The 16990-nt window shown below is 43.8% G+C and overlaps 1 protein-coding gene across 8 annotated transcripts in view; it reads left to right on the forward strand.

The window, feature by feature from the left end:
• Positions 1-16990, forward strand: part of LOC116944038 (FH1/FH2 domain-containing protein 3-like) — a 174099-nt gene that overhangs the window by 108693 nt on the left and 48416 nt on the right. For 5 of the 8 annotated variants that reach the window (XM_076068281.1, XM_076068283.1, XM_076068284.1 and 2 more), the window contains exons 7-12: positions 15-126; positions 1089-1183; positions 3496-3639; positions 7927-8321; positions 14840-14923; positions 15776-16201. In XM_076068281.1, the coding sequence (XP_075924396.1) occupies positions 15-126; positions 1089-1183; positions 3496-3639; positions 7927-8321; positions 14840-14923; positions 15776-16201 (1256 nt within the window). The remainder of the gene's footprint in view (positions 1-14; positions 127-1088; positions 1184-3495; positions 3640-7926; positions 8322-14839; positions 14924-15775; positions 16202-16990) is intronic. The other 3 variants (XM_076068287.1, XM_076068285.1, XM_076068288.1) reach the window with 3 other exon arrangements.

A 16990-nucleotide genomic window follows, 5' to 3' on the forward strand; every position in this document is an offset into this window, starting at 1 on the left:
GTTTCTCTCCACAGTTCCGGCTTGTGGTGAAGACGGCCCTCAAGCTCCTTGTCGTGTTTGTGGAGTACACAGAGTCGAATGCGCCTCTTTTCATCAAGGCCGTAAACACAACGGACAGAAAATCAGGTACCGGCGAAATGCTCCGTTCATGCGCACACGTGCGTGTTGGGAAGAGTGCACGTGGGCGTCTGTGTGTGTCCACTTTTTCCTGCAAACCCATAACATCTGGTCTGCCCTTTAACCTCCTGTCAGCAAGCCTTCACCACTGTGCTTGGCCTTAGAGTGCACGGAGCCTGGCACGGCCACTGAGGTGACATCACCACCACTTAGTGGTGAATGGGTGCTGTTGTTGCAGGCACACACAAGAATTATATAATTTTCGAGGATTTAACTATAATCATACATTTTCCATCGCGGGCTTTTGGACATTTCATTTTTCATTGTTTTTTTTTTCAAAGGCTCACCCTGAAGGAAAGATAGGATACGAACTGGTTTCAACTTTATTGTTCAGTAACATTTCATAATTATATAACCACATGAAACATAAAGGTGTAATAGCGTTAGCGGCGCGACAGTTCAAACATTGGTGCAAGTTTTTTTTTTTTTAAATCCCTGTCCATCCAGCGGTATAAATGAGTCCCCACTACAGTTGAATTGATCAACAGGTCACATGTGGTGAGGTAAAGCCCCGGGTACTCCCACGTCTTACGCACTGTCTGGTCGGTGTGGAAGCGAAGGCCAACTGATCCTCTGGAGGGTGCTCGACAGAGCAGCAGAGGCCCTTCTGACAGCAGTGGCGTGAGCGAGCAATGGCAGCTCGCACCTCTACCATTTACCTTCACCATCTAATCCTATGAAAGTGAGGTATGGTCAGACAACCCCCAATGACCAAAACAGCCTCCATCCAGCCGTGGTTTGACAAGGGTCTATCAATTAAATTCATTATATTAATCATATGAACATTTTCCGAGTTCTTACTTGACAATGAATTCATATGAACAATGAAATATGGATGTATTGAAAGTGGGTGTACGTGATGTGACTGCTTTACAATGGGTCTGTAATGTGTAATCGTTTTATTCTTCCAGGAGTTAAGCCATGGTCCAACATTCTGGCCATCTTGGATGAGAAGGATGGCATTGACACAGAATTGCTGGTTTTTGCCATGACGCTTCTGAACAAGGTATTTACTACTGCACCACATTAAGACATTAAAGCAATCCTCATGCTGGTCTATGCCGCATTTGGCAGATTCAGCATTTCCTGTTGATGGCATGGCTTAATTGGCATGATCGATGTACTGTAGACTGACTAGTCTATGCGGTATTGCTCACTAATTAAAGTGAGCAACGTCTTTATGTGGACTCCACCTTAAATGAAAGGCCTATTGCATTGTTTTCTCATAAAATATTAATGTCTTCTCACCTAATTTCTCTCACCCTCAGGGTCTGCAATTTGGTTTGGGTGCATCCCAGCTTTTTTTTAATTTATAAATATAGAATTTACAACCATAATTTATTCATGTTTAATCGAGCTTAGAGATAGGGTAAGGGCATAAGCCAAATTTGCGTCAAAAATGCTTTGAAATTTCACAAATGTAAAGACCTGCATTTGAGTAAACATTTTGAACTGTGAGCAGATAAAAACCAGCAAACTGGCATAAATTGCTTGGCATAAAATCCAGCGTATGTCCTTACACCTTACATAAGCTATCTTGAACATAAAATATTATAGGTGTAGGATTTACAACTATCAAAAATATATTGGCGTTATATGTGAGACCCTGTTATTCTAATGAACTATATAAACCTACTGGAAGCTTTTCAGAGCTGTTTGATGAGCTACAACGTACAGAGTGCTGCTTTGATTGGATGGAGACATGCAGCCATTGCCAGAAAACTGTGCATTAGCAGCTCTGGATCCTGGCTCTGAGCTTATAAATAAACAGGCTATATGGCACTTGTGCTTGTGCTGAGTAGCAGCAGATCATAGATAAAGAATACGTAATATTGAATTAACAACGCTTAATCATAAAAAGGCACAACAGGCCAAAAACATTGCTGTGTGGCTCCATGCACAATCAGATGTGAGTGGTTCAGCGACGGCAGACAAAACATTTCTCGAGACCTACGTTTTATACGAGCTGCTTTACGGCCTGTGGACACTCACCGGTTGGCAACTACGCAGTGCGAGCCACCAGTCGAGCCACTCCCCACCGCCTCCTCCTCTTCCTCTCACGATGGAGCCTGCTAGTGAAGGCCAGCCCCAATGGCTGTCAACATTTCGCTCGCCTGTCAAGAGCCGTCTGCGGTAGCCCCTCAACGGCGAGCGCGCTCGCGAGCGTCCGCGCTTGAACCCGCACGGGGCCAGAGCGGACTGACCTCACACGTCAGAATGCGCTCGATCACTGGCACAAGCCAGACTTTGCAAAATGTGTACAAGTGGGAGCGGGGTTTATAGTGCTGTGCCAGGCTGCAACGAGGTGCAGGGTTTGTATGTGGGGGGAAGCGGTGACGCGGCTGGTGAGCACACTGTGCTATTAATCTAGCGAGTGGAGTTCGATTACTGGCCACGGCTAGCATTTATAGCATGTGATGTCTGAACTGGTCGTGATCCCCGTCTTTACTAACCTGCAATGACCAGAAAGGTCAAAACCCTCGATGATTATGGAAGACTTCATCAAGAAAGTGAATTTACACAGGTCTGTAAATTACTGTTGTAGTTAACATAGAAGGCGGAATGGAAGAGACAAATTTCCCTGTTGATTTTGCCGGTTCCGTTATTGTGCCGCTGTTGGCAATTTTAACATGCCAACAAAAAAAAGTTATACTTCATTTTCAGTGGTGCACAAGCACAAGTAACAAAAACATCTCAGCAAATGAGTCAATTACACTGCCTTAACAAAGCCATGGAGTGTTCCTCATTGTTAGGTGGTTGTATGGACCCAATTAATCTCTATGCGCAGATACATTAAAGACCTTTCACTTGACTGCGAGAGTTAGCGGAAAGTAGCTAAGTAGCAAATAGAGTTAGATTCTTATACAAATCACATTTTTCTTCTGATATAACCTGGAAATGTGAATTTACTGGAGTAAAAACGTCAGCATATTTCGTTTAAAGCGACTTGTTAAATTATATGCACGGGCTTTCACGACCAATATTGTGATTAATAATTAATTTAGTTTGGGTTAGGTCGTCGTGTGGGCATGATGTAAAAAAATAAAAAATGGAACTATAACCCTGCACCACCTAATTGGCTCCGGTGGGTTGAGCTCAACCGGTGCTTATCAAATTGCAAGAGGGCCTGCAAACACAAAAAAAGAGCTCGAGGTCCCAACACTCTATCGTGTAATCATGGAAAATCTCCAAAGTGCTGCTACGCGTCGCCGAGACAAATAATAAGGGGGAGGGGGGGGGTGGTGGACTGCATTATTGATGTGCAGACTTGGCATGATCGTGCGCCTGTGTGTGTGTTTTCCTCCGTCTGCAATGCAGACCCTGGCAGTCCTTCCAGACCAGGACACGTTCTACGACGTGACGGATTGCCTCGAAGAACAAGGAATGGAAGCCATCGCGCAGAGGCACCTGGCAAAACGTGGCGGCGACCGGGACCTGGCGGAGCAGTTCGACATCTACGAGGTGTGTACGTGTGTGTGTACGTACGCTGAATTTCTGTCGCACCATACATAGCCAACCGTGCTTATCGGAGGTGCGGGCAGGGGCAACAAACTAGTCACTGACAGAACTTTTAGAGAAATTCGTTTTTAATCTGGATTTTTTTTTAAAGTGGTGACGCTCAGCAGTGCTTGCACGTTATGTACATTTGGTCACTCGTTTCAAACCCTGGCCATGGCAGTGTTTCTCTCACTTCTGGTCATTACACATCCGATTAGCACGGTTGGCTATGTAGGGGGTGAAAGAAGTTCAACATATGTACATTATTAAGATCCCCCCCACCCCCCCACCCCCCCCCATTGTGCTCCTTTCCGTGATCACCAGCCATAGAGTGTACACACTATTCATATGTATTGGCTTGATTTGCGTACGAATAGATTATAGATTGGTGAACCTGAAATTAACTTTTAATAGTACGGTGGGGGGGGTCACTATGACTGGCGCTTGAGCAAAATACTTTGTTATTGGGATAGCCTGGCACAGCTCGGCAGTTACTTTCTCATGCCATTGCTGGCAGAAAGAGGGCTCCACTAGAGAGACCTTAATATCGCCCTTCTACAGAGAATTTGGCATGCTCTTTCACGTTGCCCAGATGTCTCACATAAGGTGGTGGTACCCGCACTGTACCTCACGCGAACTGAACCTTATGGCGGGTCCCCGGGGTCCCGAATAAACGGAAGTCAAAAATCGGAATTAATTTATTTACTTTTGGCGACTCCGTCCCACCCCGTGCCCATAAACGCCGCGACCCACCGGAAATCAATCCTCTCTCGTTCTTCACCAAGCACCCGTCGTTGCCAAATTGCCGTGTCGGGCTCGTCGAGAGGAACAGATCGCCGTATTGTTCGCCTTCAACAGACATAAAATGACGTCGCAACGCAGTTTTACGCAAGAGCCGGGGGCTTATGGGACCCCGGGGTCCCGCCATTAAGGTTCAGCTGTCGATTAACTGTGGTGTACTCATTTATCCTGATGGGCGGCGGACACAGGGGGGTGGATTTTTTTCAAACATGCCCACCGTTTCAACTGCAAAGCCAAGAGGCCAAACCGGTTACCTCTGGACTGCAAATCCACGATGCTGTCCACTGCATCCCAGCAGCATCCCTTGGGTGGCCTGGATCTACAGTTATGTTATTCTCGCCGAGGTGGCATTAGTAAAACGAAGATTATTTTAAACAGCAATGTCATTTAATGATCCAATAAAGCCTCAGTGAATTTCCCGCATTGGGATATTAACTGTTCACTTAAGGAGTTGGCCAGTGTCTTCTTGCTGGTGTCCTGGCTCAAATGTTGAAACTACTCACATTGGATCACTTAAACAAACTATTATGTCCCTGATGTTGCTGGATATTTAACACGTGAGTAAAATACAAATAACGCCTTTTCAAGTAATCCTATGGAAGGAATAGTTTGTGGCGGTCTGGTGCTAATTTTGAATGTTAATTAAATATAGAACCACACGACTAGAGTCGGGCTGGCTGGATCCTGCAAAAATCATACTCGAACAATTCCCACAACTGCACTATGGCCTTCACCCAGGAGGGGATAGACAGAGGGCTAAACGGTATTTCTATTTTTATTCATCAAATATATATAAAAGCGCACATACAGTATTTATGTATACATATGTACGACCAATAAATTTCAGCATACATCCATTATGCACCTCTACATATATATTAAAAAGTATTTGTCAATTGGAATATTGGCATTCCAGACCAACATTACATTGGATCTTAGCACGCTAAACTCTGGACCGGTTTTGACCTTCTGGGTCTCATCAGCAGAGTCGGGCTTATATTCTTAGTTCTTTCGGTAAAGTCGACGTTGAAGGGAAACAATAAAATAATAAAATATATATAAAACAATAAAAATTCTCACGACGTTTCGACCGTTTGTGTTTTGGTCGAAACGTCGTGAGAATTTTTATTGTTATATATATATTATTATTTTATTGTTTCCCTTCAACGTGACTTTACCGAAAGAACTAAGAATATGAATTACTGCAGTCACGAAAGCTTTAAATCAGAGTCGGGTTTGTTCATCAATAACACCTTTTGGTCTGGGCAGACCACATAGGGTGGCCTTGCACTAAAATGACAAAGGCTCCCCCTGCCTCTCTCGTCGTTAAACCACAGCTTTGACATTTATCACATGTGCTTACAATTTGCCTTGTTTACAACTGTGGTATTGTGGAGACCTAAGCATAGATATTATTAAATTCTTGTGACGCAATTTTTGCATGTTAGTAAACACTTGATGAATATTACACGCTTACACTAAAGTCATGTCAATCAAATCACAACAGATGAGTAGGATGGGTTATGCCACAGATGTATTCTTGGAAAAAGTTTGTTGTATGAATGTACGTTGAACTTCTTTCGTACCATATGTAGCAAATCGTGCTACTCAGAGGTTCGGGGGAATGACAACAAACTAAACAAAAAAAGGAGTTCGAAGGAATTGAGTTTTCAATCTAGATTTAAAAGTGAATAGCTCCAATGGTTTCATAGTATCGGAAGGAAGAGCGTTCCAGACAGCCTCAGGAGTGAATCTGAGAGCGGGCGATGCAACGACCGGCTTTGTTCGACGGTTAGCCAAAAGCCGCTGTGAAGATGACCGGTTTCGATGTGGGCCACACGATATGAATTGTTTTTCTTTTCATTCGTACAGTTTTCTTCACCCCATGCGCTCCATTAGCTTAAATGTCAGGTAAAAGTGCAGCCGTCCTTTTGATCGATTATGCCACTGCAGGGAAGTTTCATAAAGCCCCGGCCTTCTCTTCCACATTGGTCAAATACCTTGGAAGAGGTGGATGTAGCCACGCTTTACGTGCGACCTGATGATCAACTGACTGTGCTGTACTCATTTATGCTGCTGATTGGACATAGGCAGTGTAGGGATGTTTACCAAACCTACCCATTGTGTCAACTGCCGTGCCAGAGACTTAATGGAACCAGCGACCTCTGGATTGCAAGTCCAGTGTGTGATACCAGCACAATATGGCAGCATCCAGATTACATGTAGTATCAGTATATCATTTGCGTGAATTGTACGGAATTGATTCTCAACCTGCATGATTCGATGCATGTGTCACGAGCGTGAGTCCATTTTTTGTGGCGACGTGGTCGAGCGGTAGCACAATCGCCGCTTGTGTCAGAGCTCCACGGATTCTGGCAGCCTTCCTGATGGTTACTGCGGGCATAAAAAAGTTCTGTGCTTGCCAGTGGATGCTAAAGATCCCCTGACATCATTCGCCAGAGTAGGCCATTGAGTGTCGCCGTCAGGGTCGAAATTTGCCAAATTTCAAAACTATCCATCATATTACTCAGTTGGGTTTACACACATAGCAGCAAACACCACCACCACCTATTGGCAGACAATCATCTTCACTAACCTGCTTCCGTTCCTCCCCTAAAAGCCATCTCTTCTCCCTAGCCAATCCTACTGCTACTCCCTGCCCCCGCACCCCAGCTATGACCAGGCCTACCCCAACTCCTATAATTACGTAACTATAATTACACCAACTCCTATCACTACTCCTATTGCTACTCCAACACCTATCACTACCCCAACCCCCATCACTACCCCAACCCCTATCAGTACCCAAACCCCTCCTGAACCACTCTCACCTGTCCTCCTAACCATCACCATAACTCCTCCACCACTTTTAATAACAACCACACTCTTTAACTCAACCAATATCATCATCTTACGTACAATTTTCTAATTGTTGTAAAGCGCCTTTGTGGAATAAGGCGCTCTATAAATCTATATAAGACAAGGATAAGACTAATGCTCCAGGTCATCATCATCATCATCATGGTCCGTGGGCAGATAGCCCGTAGGTGTCCACTGTGCATTTCGTAATTTGTTTCCACTTTCCTCTGTCTTGTGCCAATATCCTCAAGGAATACACATCTTTCTGGCACCAATCTCTTCATCTCATCGTCAAGCCATTCTCTGTTACGTCGTCCTCTCTTTCATATTCCCTCCATTTTTCCAAAGAACACACTTTTAATTTTCCTCTCGTTGTCCACCCTACATACGTGTCCAAATAGTACCAGTTTACATCTCATCACTGCCTGCATCATCAGGTCTTCTTCTACACAACACCGGGATTAAGACTAATGCCCCACGTCGCTCTCACAAATTGGACCGCGTCCTGGTCTCTGGACTTCTGAGCCGGTCTGACAAAGGGAACCGGATTTTAAAAACGATCCTTTCCGACGCTCCGTCGCCTCGGCGCAGGTGGCCCTGCGCCTGGAGGACGGCGACACCGAATCCGGAGCGGCCACACCGGCGAGCTGCCGCAAGGAGCGCCGCCGCACGTCGCTCACGGGCGCCGTCTCCGCCGCCGCCTCCTCCGCCTCCTCCTCCTCCTCCGCCGCCGGCACGGGCGGCGGAGAGAAGCGCGGCCTGGAGCGTCGTCGCAGCCGGCGCCACAACTCGGCAGGCAGGGGCCGCTCGCCGACGTCGCCGGTCGCCCCCTCGGCGCTCCCGTCCGGCACGGCGAGCGCCGCGGCCGGCGACTCGGCGTTCGAGAACGGCGCGGCGCGAAGCGCTCCGCCCTCGCCCGCCCTCTCCTCGCAGTCGTCGCGCAGCAGCCAGAGCACGGCCAACGGCCGGGACGATGGGGACGTCAGGTACGGCGGCGGCGCTCGCGCGGCTCGCACCTTCGTGCTAATCGGAGGTGCGGGCGAATGTGTGCGTGTGTGTGTAGTAGTCAATCGTGCCAATTTGAGGTGCCGGGGGAAGGACAATCAGTCCATCAGGACGCGAGTTGCAAGAGTTCTATCGAGGCTGCGGTTTTTTTTGTTGTTGTTGTTTGTTTTTTGTTTTGGAAAGATAGCCACGTGGGAACTTTTGGCTTGAGTGGTCGACTCAGAATTGGAAGGTTGCGAGATTAAAACAACAGTCAGGTGTGCGTGGACTACTCAGCCCATCCTCCGTTGCAGAGTTGATAAATGGGTACCGCGTTGTGAGGAACGCGACGGTCGTAGTCTCAGGAAGAGGTCGATTCCCTCTCACCATGGGAATGTGGCATTTTTACCACTGGCTGAGGACATCCACTGGGGATAAGCATGGAGACACTTTGGCTTTATGCTTTACGAACTTCAACATATTAATTATAACTGGGACGACCCAGTGGTTTAATGAGCTTGTCGACAATGTGGGAGACAGCAAGTCTTCAGCATATTGAATCTCACTGACTGATACCCGCTCATGTCAGAGACCAACACGAAACTGGTGATGTAATTTGGTAGGAAAACATTTTGTTTGGTGTTATGGCACAGTCATTAAATGTACCCACTCATTCTGAATTTACTAAAGTAAATACATATCATCATACTTTCCTTATATTCTTGCCAGAGTAAAACGCTGTCTTGTGTTTTTTTATGAATAGAGGATTTTTACTCTGCCAAAATGCCTGTTTAAACAATAATTGGCATACAGATGACTAATGAATGAAAATAAAAGCTGTTGCAGTTGACCAAGAAAAACTGAAGTGGTTTCCAGTGCTTAGTGCATAAATAACATGTCCATCAGAAAGGGTGACAATGTTGTTTGACTCGTGTTGTAGTGTCAGGGTTTTTAGCAATCAAGGGGAGCACTGGTGTAGCGATTAGTGCGCTTGCGCCAAGAACTTGGCAACACAAGTTCGACTCCCGCTGACGGCCAACACCAGTGATGATTATCTGAACCGGTCCTGGGCCTCCCTTAGGTTGACTTAGCCTTAAATTAGTACCTGGTGCGGTGTGTAAACATCGTCACTTGGGAGGCAAAGGCGGCCCGGGTGTGGTGCTGCCAACCCACCCCCTCGTGTGTCGTGCTGGCCTTCATGAGTGGTCGCTCACGGCACTTGCCCTAAGAGTCTGCTGAAGGCTATACGGGGAACTTTGCCTTTATCTTCTTTAAAGCAACAGTTTTATTTAACTAAACAAGAAAAGAACGCTATGGGACCACTAAAGTGAACTGGTGTTGGCTCACGTGGTCTGATCCGCCGCGTATGTGTGATGGTTCTCAGGCCCATTTTTACACTCGGAGTCCTCATGTCATTTTGTGCCAAGTCAGCTCACATTAAGTGAGCTTATTCCTTAATGGCCAAATGTATTTTCTCGCGTGAGGTTTGGGGGACATTTGGAACTTGCATTGCTTTGTTTCTCATTGCTGCGAGAGTTATGATTAATAGGTTATATGGACTTGCAAAGGGAATTATTTCGCCGCTCAGCTCGAAGTAACGCAAATTAATTCCCACCACGGAATTTTTCAGTCACAGCGGGATGCCAGGTCGTAAAACACGCTTATCTGACTCCGTCGCTAATCTTAGGAAAAGCACGGACAGCATGTACGCTGACCTAAATCTTTTTTGCGAATCATTCACGACCAGTTTACTGGCGCTGGCTTGGAAATATTTAGTGGTCTCTGGAAGTAAAATAACAAAGCCAGTGGAGTTTTAATGTAGAAAACAAGATGCGATCAGTATGTCACTTCTAATGTAACAGAAGGCTATTTTGCATCCTTTAGATTAGCCTATCTTTGTCCATGGCTCCAGGCAGAAAGTATTATTGCTCTATGCTGTTTTTTTTTAGGAAATGCAAGTGGAAAACAAAAGCATGGTGCAGTCTAAACAAACTCGGGACGTTATTGCAGTCCATGAAAACTGTACGTGATGCTGGCTTTGTTTCAATAGCTCGTAGAGAATTCTTGAAGTATGAATCACTTCAGTAACATTTCTGGCATAAATAGGTACCACGACATGAGATAAAAAATGGATTAAAGTGACAGTGAAACTTCCTGCGCCGCTTTCCATGCTATATTTCTAAGTATGAAAAACCGGAGTTACTTCCAAGGTTGGAATGAAAATGGATGTCGTGTGCACGGTGCCTGAATTGTGGCCGAACTTTGCGCTAAATCTCAAAGCAAGGCGACCGCGAGTCTGGAATAACCAAAATGTCCAAATAAGAGGCAGTTTGTGGCGTGTCCAAATTCAGCAAATAAAACGTGAAAAGTGTGTGTTTTGCTAGGAATTCTATCAATCATATGTAAGGTAGCCACTTTGAACAGAACAAAAATTCGGTAATTTTTTTTGTTCTATGCTAGATATTACAGATGCGAAAAGATATGTTCATACTCTATGGATTAGAAGACACTCCCGAAGGTAAAATGCACCCAAAACTTGTAGCCGGTGTCAAGAAAGTTACGCAGAACAGTCATGCACATACACGTGTGCGCCTACGGGTTATATGACGCCCTCCCCCCAGGATGGTGTGACGTTTATTACAGAGAGTACGGTAGTAGATATTTGTAGGAAAAAATGACCATATGATAGACTTGAGATTTAAAAATATATATTTGCATTGCATTTTGGCACAACAATAGGAATCTTTTTTTTTCTCAGTGATTATTGTAGCACAGGTCCCTTTGTAAAATCCACATCTCTCATTTCCTTTGCATGCATTTTCATTTCATTTAATCTGCACATTGCAGGGTAGGTGGGAATATTTTATTTAAAGCATATGCCTCTGAGGCCCAAAGAATGACTAAGAAAAGCTAAAACTTAACTCGGTACGAGGGCTTTCGTGCCGATCAGTGGGATGAAGGATTGAGGATTTTCCAGGAACCTCATCCAGACTTAACCACACGTCTGCCGGCATGCGTGTGGCAGACACAAAAGTTCCGTGGTTGCTAAAGTGCTTAGTTATTTTTCATCTACCGCGCAATGGGTAGGTGACTATCGGCATCTCGGTAATGGTGAATGCCTCTCGTGTCTCATGGAAATATGGTACTTCTCTCATGTGAAATATAATGGGGCTTGCGGTGTGCTTCGTATATGCTATGTCGGAAACCACATTGTGGTTGTGTAGTTCTAATGAGCACAACTGCCAACTTAATGAATAATACCGGATAATAAATAATACAAACTTCAAATGAAACAGCCTATGACTCAAAGGTTTACATATTCGCTAAGGCCACATTGGAAATCAGATTTTATTTTTTTACTCCAACTGCGCTGTTGTGGCAAAGAAGCCATGAGCTTTGTGACTTTAATAATATATTTTATATTTTTTCCCCATGCAGTATTGAATATGACCTTCACAACATCAGCACTTTTAACCAAATGTATTTTGGTCACTCAAGTCGTGTGCGCATGTATGTGAACAAAAAAAAAATGGAATGCTCGGTTACTTCGATGTGATGGAATCTGTTAGCAAATGTCAAAAAACGTCAATGTGGAACACGCGACGCTACAATCCAGCCGTGCCATTTAGCAACTCAAGTGTCCACTCAAGACGGGCCCAACGCCAGAATTTTTCCTGGGAGCTGTCAGGGGCAGGATGTGAGCAGGCGGCACCGAGACGGGCCTTGTCTCTGGGCCAAGGCGTGCTATCTATCTGGGCCTCCCACCAGCACTCAGGCTGCGCTCAGAACGTGACGTCACACGGCACTCTCAAGTCCGTTTTGTCCTGCATCACGAGCTGCGGCGCGGATGGCAGAATTTTCCCGGTCTGGCCATAAACAAGTTTAACATCAAATGAGAGTCTCTTCTTTTTTTTTTATTATTAACCATAAAGTGGACTCATTGATGTTCACTGACTTGTTTAATTTTTGTTGTAAAGTTCAAGCTCAATTACGGCAATTGTGAGGCCAGCATTGCTTCAAAAAGAAGAAGCAATACTGGCCATGTGTTTTTTATTTTTTACCTACGTGACTTTACCGAATAGAACCAAAAAGCATATTGTTTTTAAGGTTAGCATTTATTTGTTCTTTTCCAGGATGATGGCAATTCTTTTGTGAGGCGTATATTTGGGATTCACATCTATCTATTGGACAGCAGTTCCCTCCAACAGAAACTTATCCAAGTTCTAAACGCATTTTATCAAAACATGATCTTACATTTCATCACTCCAAACACTTTTCGTGCATTAAACACATAAATTTTATGTTTTATTATGAAGCATCCTTGAATGATGATATATACATTTGTGTAGCTTTGTTGATATCTTTTTGATTGCGTATTACTCTGATGTATCTTTACGAGATTCTAGCTCGAAACTTGGGGTACCCAAGGCTTTTGTCAATACCATTATGCTTGCATTGTTAGGTCAGCGTGCTTCATTATAGTTTCCAGAGCGCACTTTCCATTAGATCAGCCAGTGATTCCTACTCTTCATGTCACTCAATAATCTCCCCAAAGAGTTCCAAACCGTCAGTTATACCACAGCAATTTAGGGATAGTGTTCTACGGTGGACCGATGATAACAGGCTCGGCTATTATAGTAAATGGTTCTGTAGTCTAGGAGGAAAGTGCATTTTTTTTTTACAATTGAATTTGCATTTGGAGGACAGCCCTGGAGTGAGAAGGCCACGCTGAGATCCAGCGCTGTCCTCCAGACAGTCTCGTCCCCTTCACCTGATGAAGGCCGCTTGTGTTGTGACCGAAACGTCGTGAGAATATTATTGTGTTATTTTATTTGATCAATTTATTATTTTATTCTCATTCTACGTGACTTTACCGAAAGAACCAAAGAAGATGAATCCTTGCAGTCACGAAAGCTTCAAATCGAAATTTGCATTTTTTAAAATGAAACGATACTAACCTAAGATTGAATGCAATTTTTTTTATGAAATGACCCGAACCACGTTTTAATTTTTTAAAATATTTCTTCCTCAAATTATTGCCGCTGAATATTCGTGAACTTGCCCGTGCCTTATTTTTTTTAGGTAATCATCCTTAAGCATGAAAATAGTATGTTTGCTTTCTTCAAAGTACATTCATATAACAGGATTTTAAGAGAGTTATTTATATAATATTTTGGCATGTGTTGAAGTTCATAAAAAATGTATTTTTTTGTTTAATTGGACAAACATAACATTAATTAAGTAAACTCAAATTAGTGGTATAAGCAAATGTTTTACATACATGTGTGGTTCAATAAGGATCTCATAAGTATAAAAAACAACTAACGAAAATCACACAACATACAATGTGTTGCCAAATGTGGGCATAATGCAGCCCATTTGGTCAAGTACATTTTAATATTGTGATACAAATTTTTCCGAAAACCCGCCAAGCTTAAGGAAAGTTGGCTGGTGATCTGGTGCGGTAATTTTTCGCAAAAAAGAGGCCACATTTTCTCGTGCCGGTGTGCTGTGTTGGGTTTGGCAACGATCATCGACCGATGTTGGGAGAACTCCAGGCCACCAGGGTACAGGATACACATTCAGCCTATTTCGCCGGGAGTTTGGTACAATTAAACTGTAAAAACTATCAAAATACACATGAATGTTTGAGAAACACCACTTTACATCTGACTTTATGACTGCGCGTAGGAAACAAAACGCTTGTGGAGCAATGACCGTGCCATTAAATTGTAAACCCAGCATTTTATAAGGTTGCCAGTTTGATATCCTGACCCTAAAGAAACTTATATAAAATGGACGTTATTCTTCCCAGCTAAGCATGGTCGAGGGTCCGTCATTAAATGTCAGAATACCATGTAAATAAATTAACAAAATAAATTGACAACCAACACTTCATTGTTAATCTTGACTCTATTGCAATGTACGCCTTAGGCTTCAACAGTTTGATAGGATGAGTGGATTAATTTACCATTGCATTGTAGCTGGCTTTCATTCACCTTAGCCCCAGAGGTTACATGTGCCAGAAACATGAATGCACATAAAACTCTCGGTAAAGAATGTCTTTATTGAATTATTTTACAAAGGAATTCACTCTTTTGTTGCGATGTTACATTCCAAAACAATCATTTTGCAATAAGTCTACAGTACAAAGAACACAGATGTCAAACTTCATAAATCAAGTTTATCAACAGGCAACTGTGCCAGCGTTCATGGCAATCTCAATGTGTCATTCCGCATCTTGGTTGTTCTCATAGGCATTACTCATTACAAATAATACATTGTTATTTCTGTTGCACTTTTTCACTTGTGCATGCAAATCTCTTCATTCCATCCTAACTTTCCTGACTGTTGTTTCCTGTCGCCTTGTTTTCATTTTACCGTTTTTATTTCTTCTCTCCCTCCTGTTTTTTTCTTCTTCTGTTGGATCTTTGTTGTCTGTGTCTCCTGATTTCCCATTGCCACCCACCCATCCCCATTGCCAAACGTGTCCATTCGTTCGGGCCTCAAAATCGCGCAGAGAGGGTCGCGATGAGGAAGAGCCAATCACAGAACCTGATACTGATGATGAATGTGGTGCTGGTGCTGAGCCGACCAATGAGAGGTAGCAGAGTCTGTGCACAGGGAGGAGTGTGATCGCACCTCAACATGGCATGCGTTATTTCACGCGAGGCTGTCAGTAGGGCTGTGCATTTGGATGCCCTTTGGATTTCTACCCAAATATTTTGGCTACACTCTTAACGGCGCACTGTTAAAACACTAGGGATTTGCAAAAGAAAAAAAATACATTTCAAACAAAACTCTTAATCGTCACATAATTACACAAATATGAGCAGGCAATTAATCCTGGGTTTAAGTAATTTCTATTGGCTACTAAAGTGTTGTTTTATTATGCTGGTTGTTTGATAAAATAAGTAACATTGCTCTTATTGTAATAATCTTTTTAGCTTTTTTAATGGCACTTTTCACAAAAACAACTAACATCTTACATGAGAAAATACTAATGTTTAACTTTATTAACCATGAACACACTTTTTTTTAATCATTTTTTTGTATCTTTTCATTACTTTTTTGGAATGTAATTTCATTTTTATAATTGTATATGTTCACGGTTTAATGCTTTATGCTATTCATTTACAAAAACAAAATATTTGGGGATCGATTCTATGAAAACATTGACATTTTTGGACATTTTACAAGCAGGCGATATGAATCCCAAACAAATGTTCAATAATAGTTTTTTTTCCAGAACAAAAAATTCGACTCGACCTAAAAAAAAGTTTCATGTCACCATGGACTCCCTGCAAAATATCCAAATAATTAAGGCAATGCTTTCCTGTACTGAATTTCAATGCATTATCCTCTGCCTCATTTTGCTATTTGTGTCTTGCCAAGAATTCTAACATGAACCTTTTTTCCCCCCCTTTTTTTCCCAATTATTTTTTTTTAACTAAAGTCTTGCGGTTTGCTCTGAGACGAATGACTGCTGCTTCGAAGCGGACGCTAAATCATCCCCTGGCTCTGCCCTGACCAAGTCGCTGCCCCTCGTGCAAAATGCCTCCTCCTGCATGCCCGCCCCGGTGCAGCGCCTCTCGATGACGCCATCTCCGTTACCGCCTTCCTCTACGCCGTCTTCTCCATCGCCGCCACCGGCGGCCGCGTTGCCCGCGCCCGCAGCGACGCTCCGGTCGCGGGCCGCGACCCCGGCACGCCACGCTGCTAACGTCTCGCCTGCCGCCCTGCCCGTTAGGCTGCCGTACGTGCCCAAGTCTCCCTTCCACCTCTTCAGCTATGAGCCCATGGACAAGCCGGCCTCCCTGCGCGAGCGTCAGGACGAGGCAGCAGCTGCGGCGACAGCGGCCGGGACTCCGGTGGCGGCTAGGTAAAAGGGTGAGGGGTAGCCGCTACGGTCGCAGCGGTGTGGAGGCCAACAGGAATGCGATTTTTGACGAATACGATCATTCCAAAATTTGTTCACGCATGGGCCGCCGATTCGGCATGTGACGATCCGACAATTCAACTCAATTCGTTCGTTTGTGTTGCTTGTGTAACATCGTGGATTTGATATTCAATTTTTTTTCATGGATTCGCATGATTACTGCAGCCACTAGAGGTGCTACATTGACCGTAGTGTTAAAACATCATTCTTGAACCCGAATTGTGGTAATTCACTAAGTTGCTCGGTAATTGATTATTTACATGGCTACTTTTTTATACACGGATGTCACCAATGTGCCTTCTAAAATATAGCAAATGATTTGGTGATGCTGCATTGGCTGTGGTGAAAAATATGTTATCGGTGATGTTTCTGGTAATGGCCCTTCTTAATTTCACGTTATTTAACAGACCAGTGCATAACAAGAGTTGGAAATTTCACCTTTTACCATCAGCCATTGCTTGAGATGTCACCTATTTCATATTTCTTTTTCCTTTTAAAGCAGTATTATTGACGAATGTGTTGAGTTTGTTTTACTCAAATATACACCACTACATTAATACAGCGTTTTATGTTTTCTTCCAAAGTTCATACAATGAGTGCTTCTTTGTTGGTAAATAAAAAAAAAAGTGGTGATTCTATGGATTGAATGGGGAATCTCCAACTTTGGCTCAGAGCTAGAAAGGGAGATGAGTGCTAACCCCATTATTTCAGCACGGCGATGCTTGGATATGA

Source organism: Petromyzon marinus, chromosome 20 (assembly GCF_048934315.1).
Source record: "Petromyzon marinus isolate PM22_M1 ecotype Great Lakes invasive population chromosome 20, UKy_Petmar_22M1.pri1.0, whole genome shotgun sequence".
Classification (NCBI taxonomy): domain Eukaryota; kingdom Metazoa; phylum Chordata; class Hyperoartia; order Petromyzontiformes; family Petromyzontidae; genus Petromyzon; species Petromyzon marinus.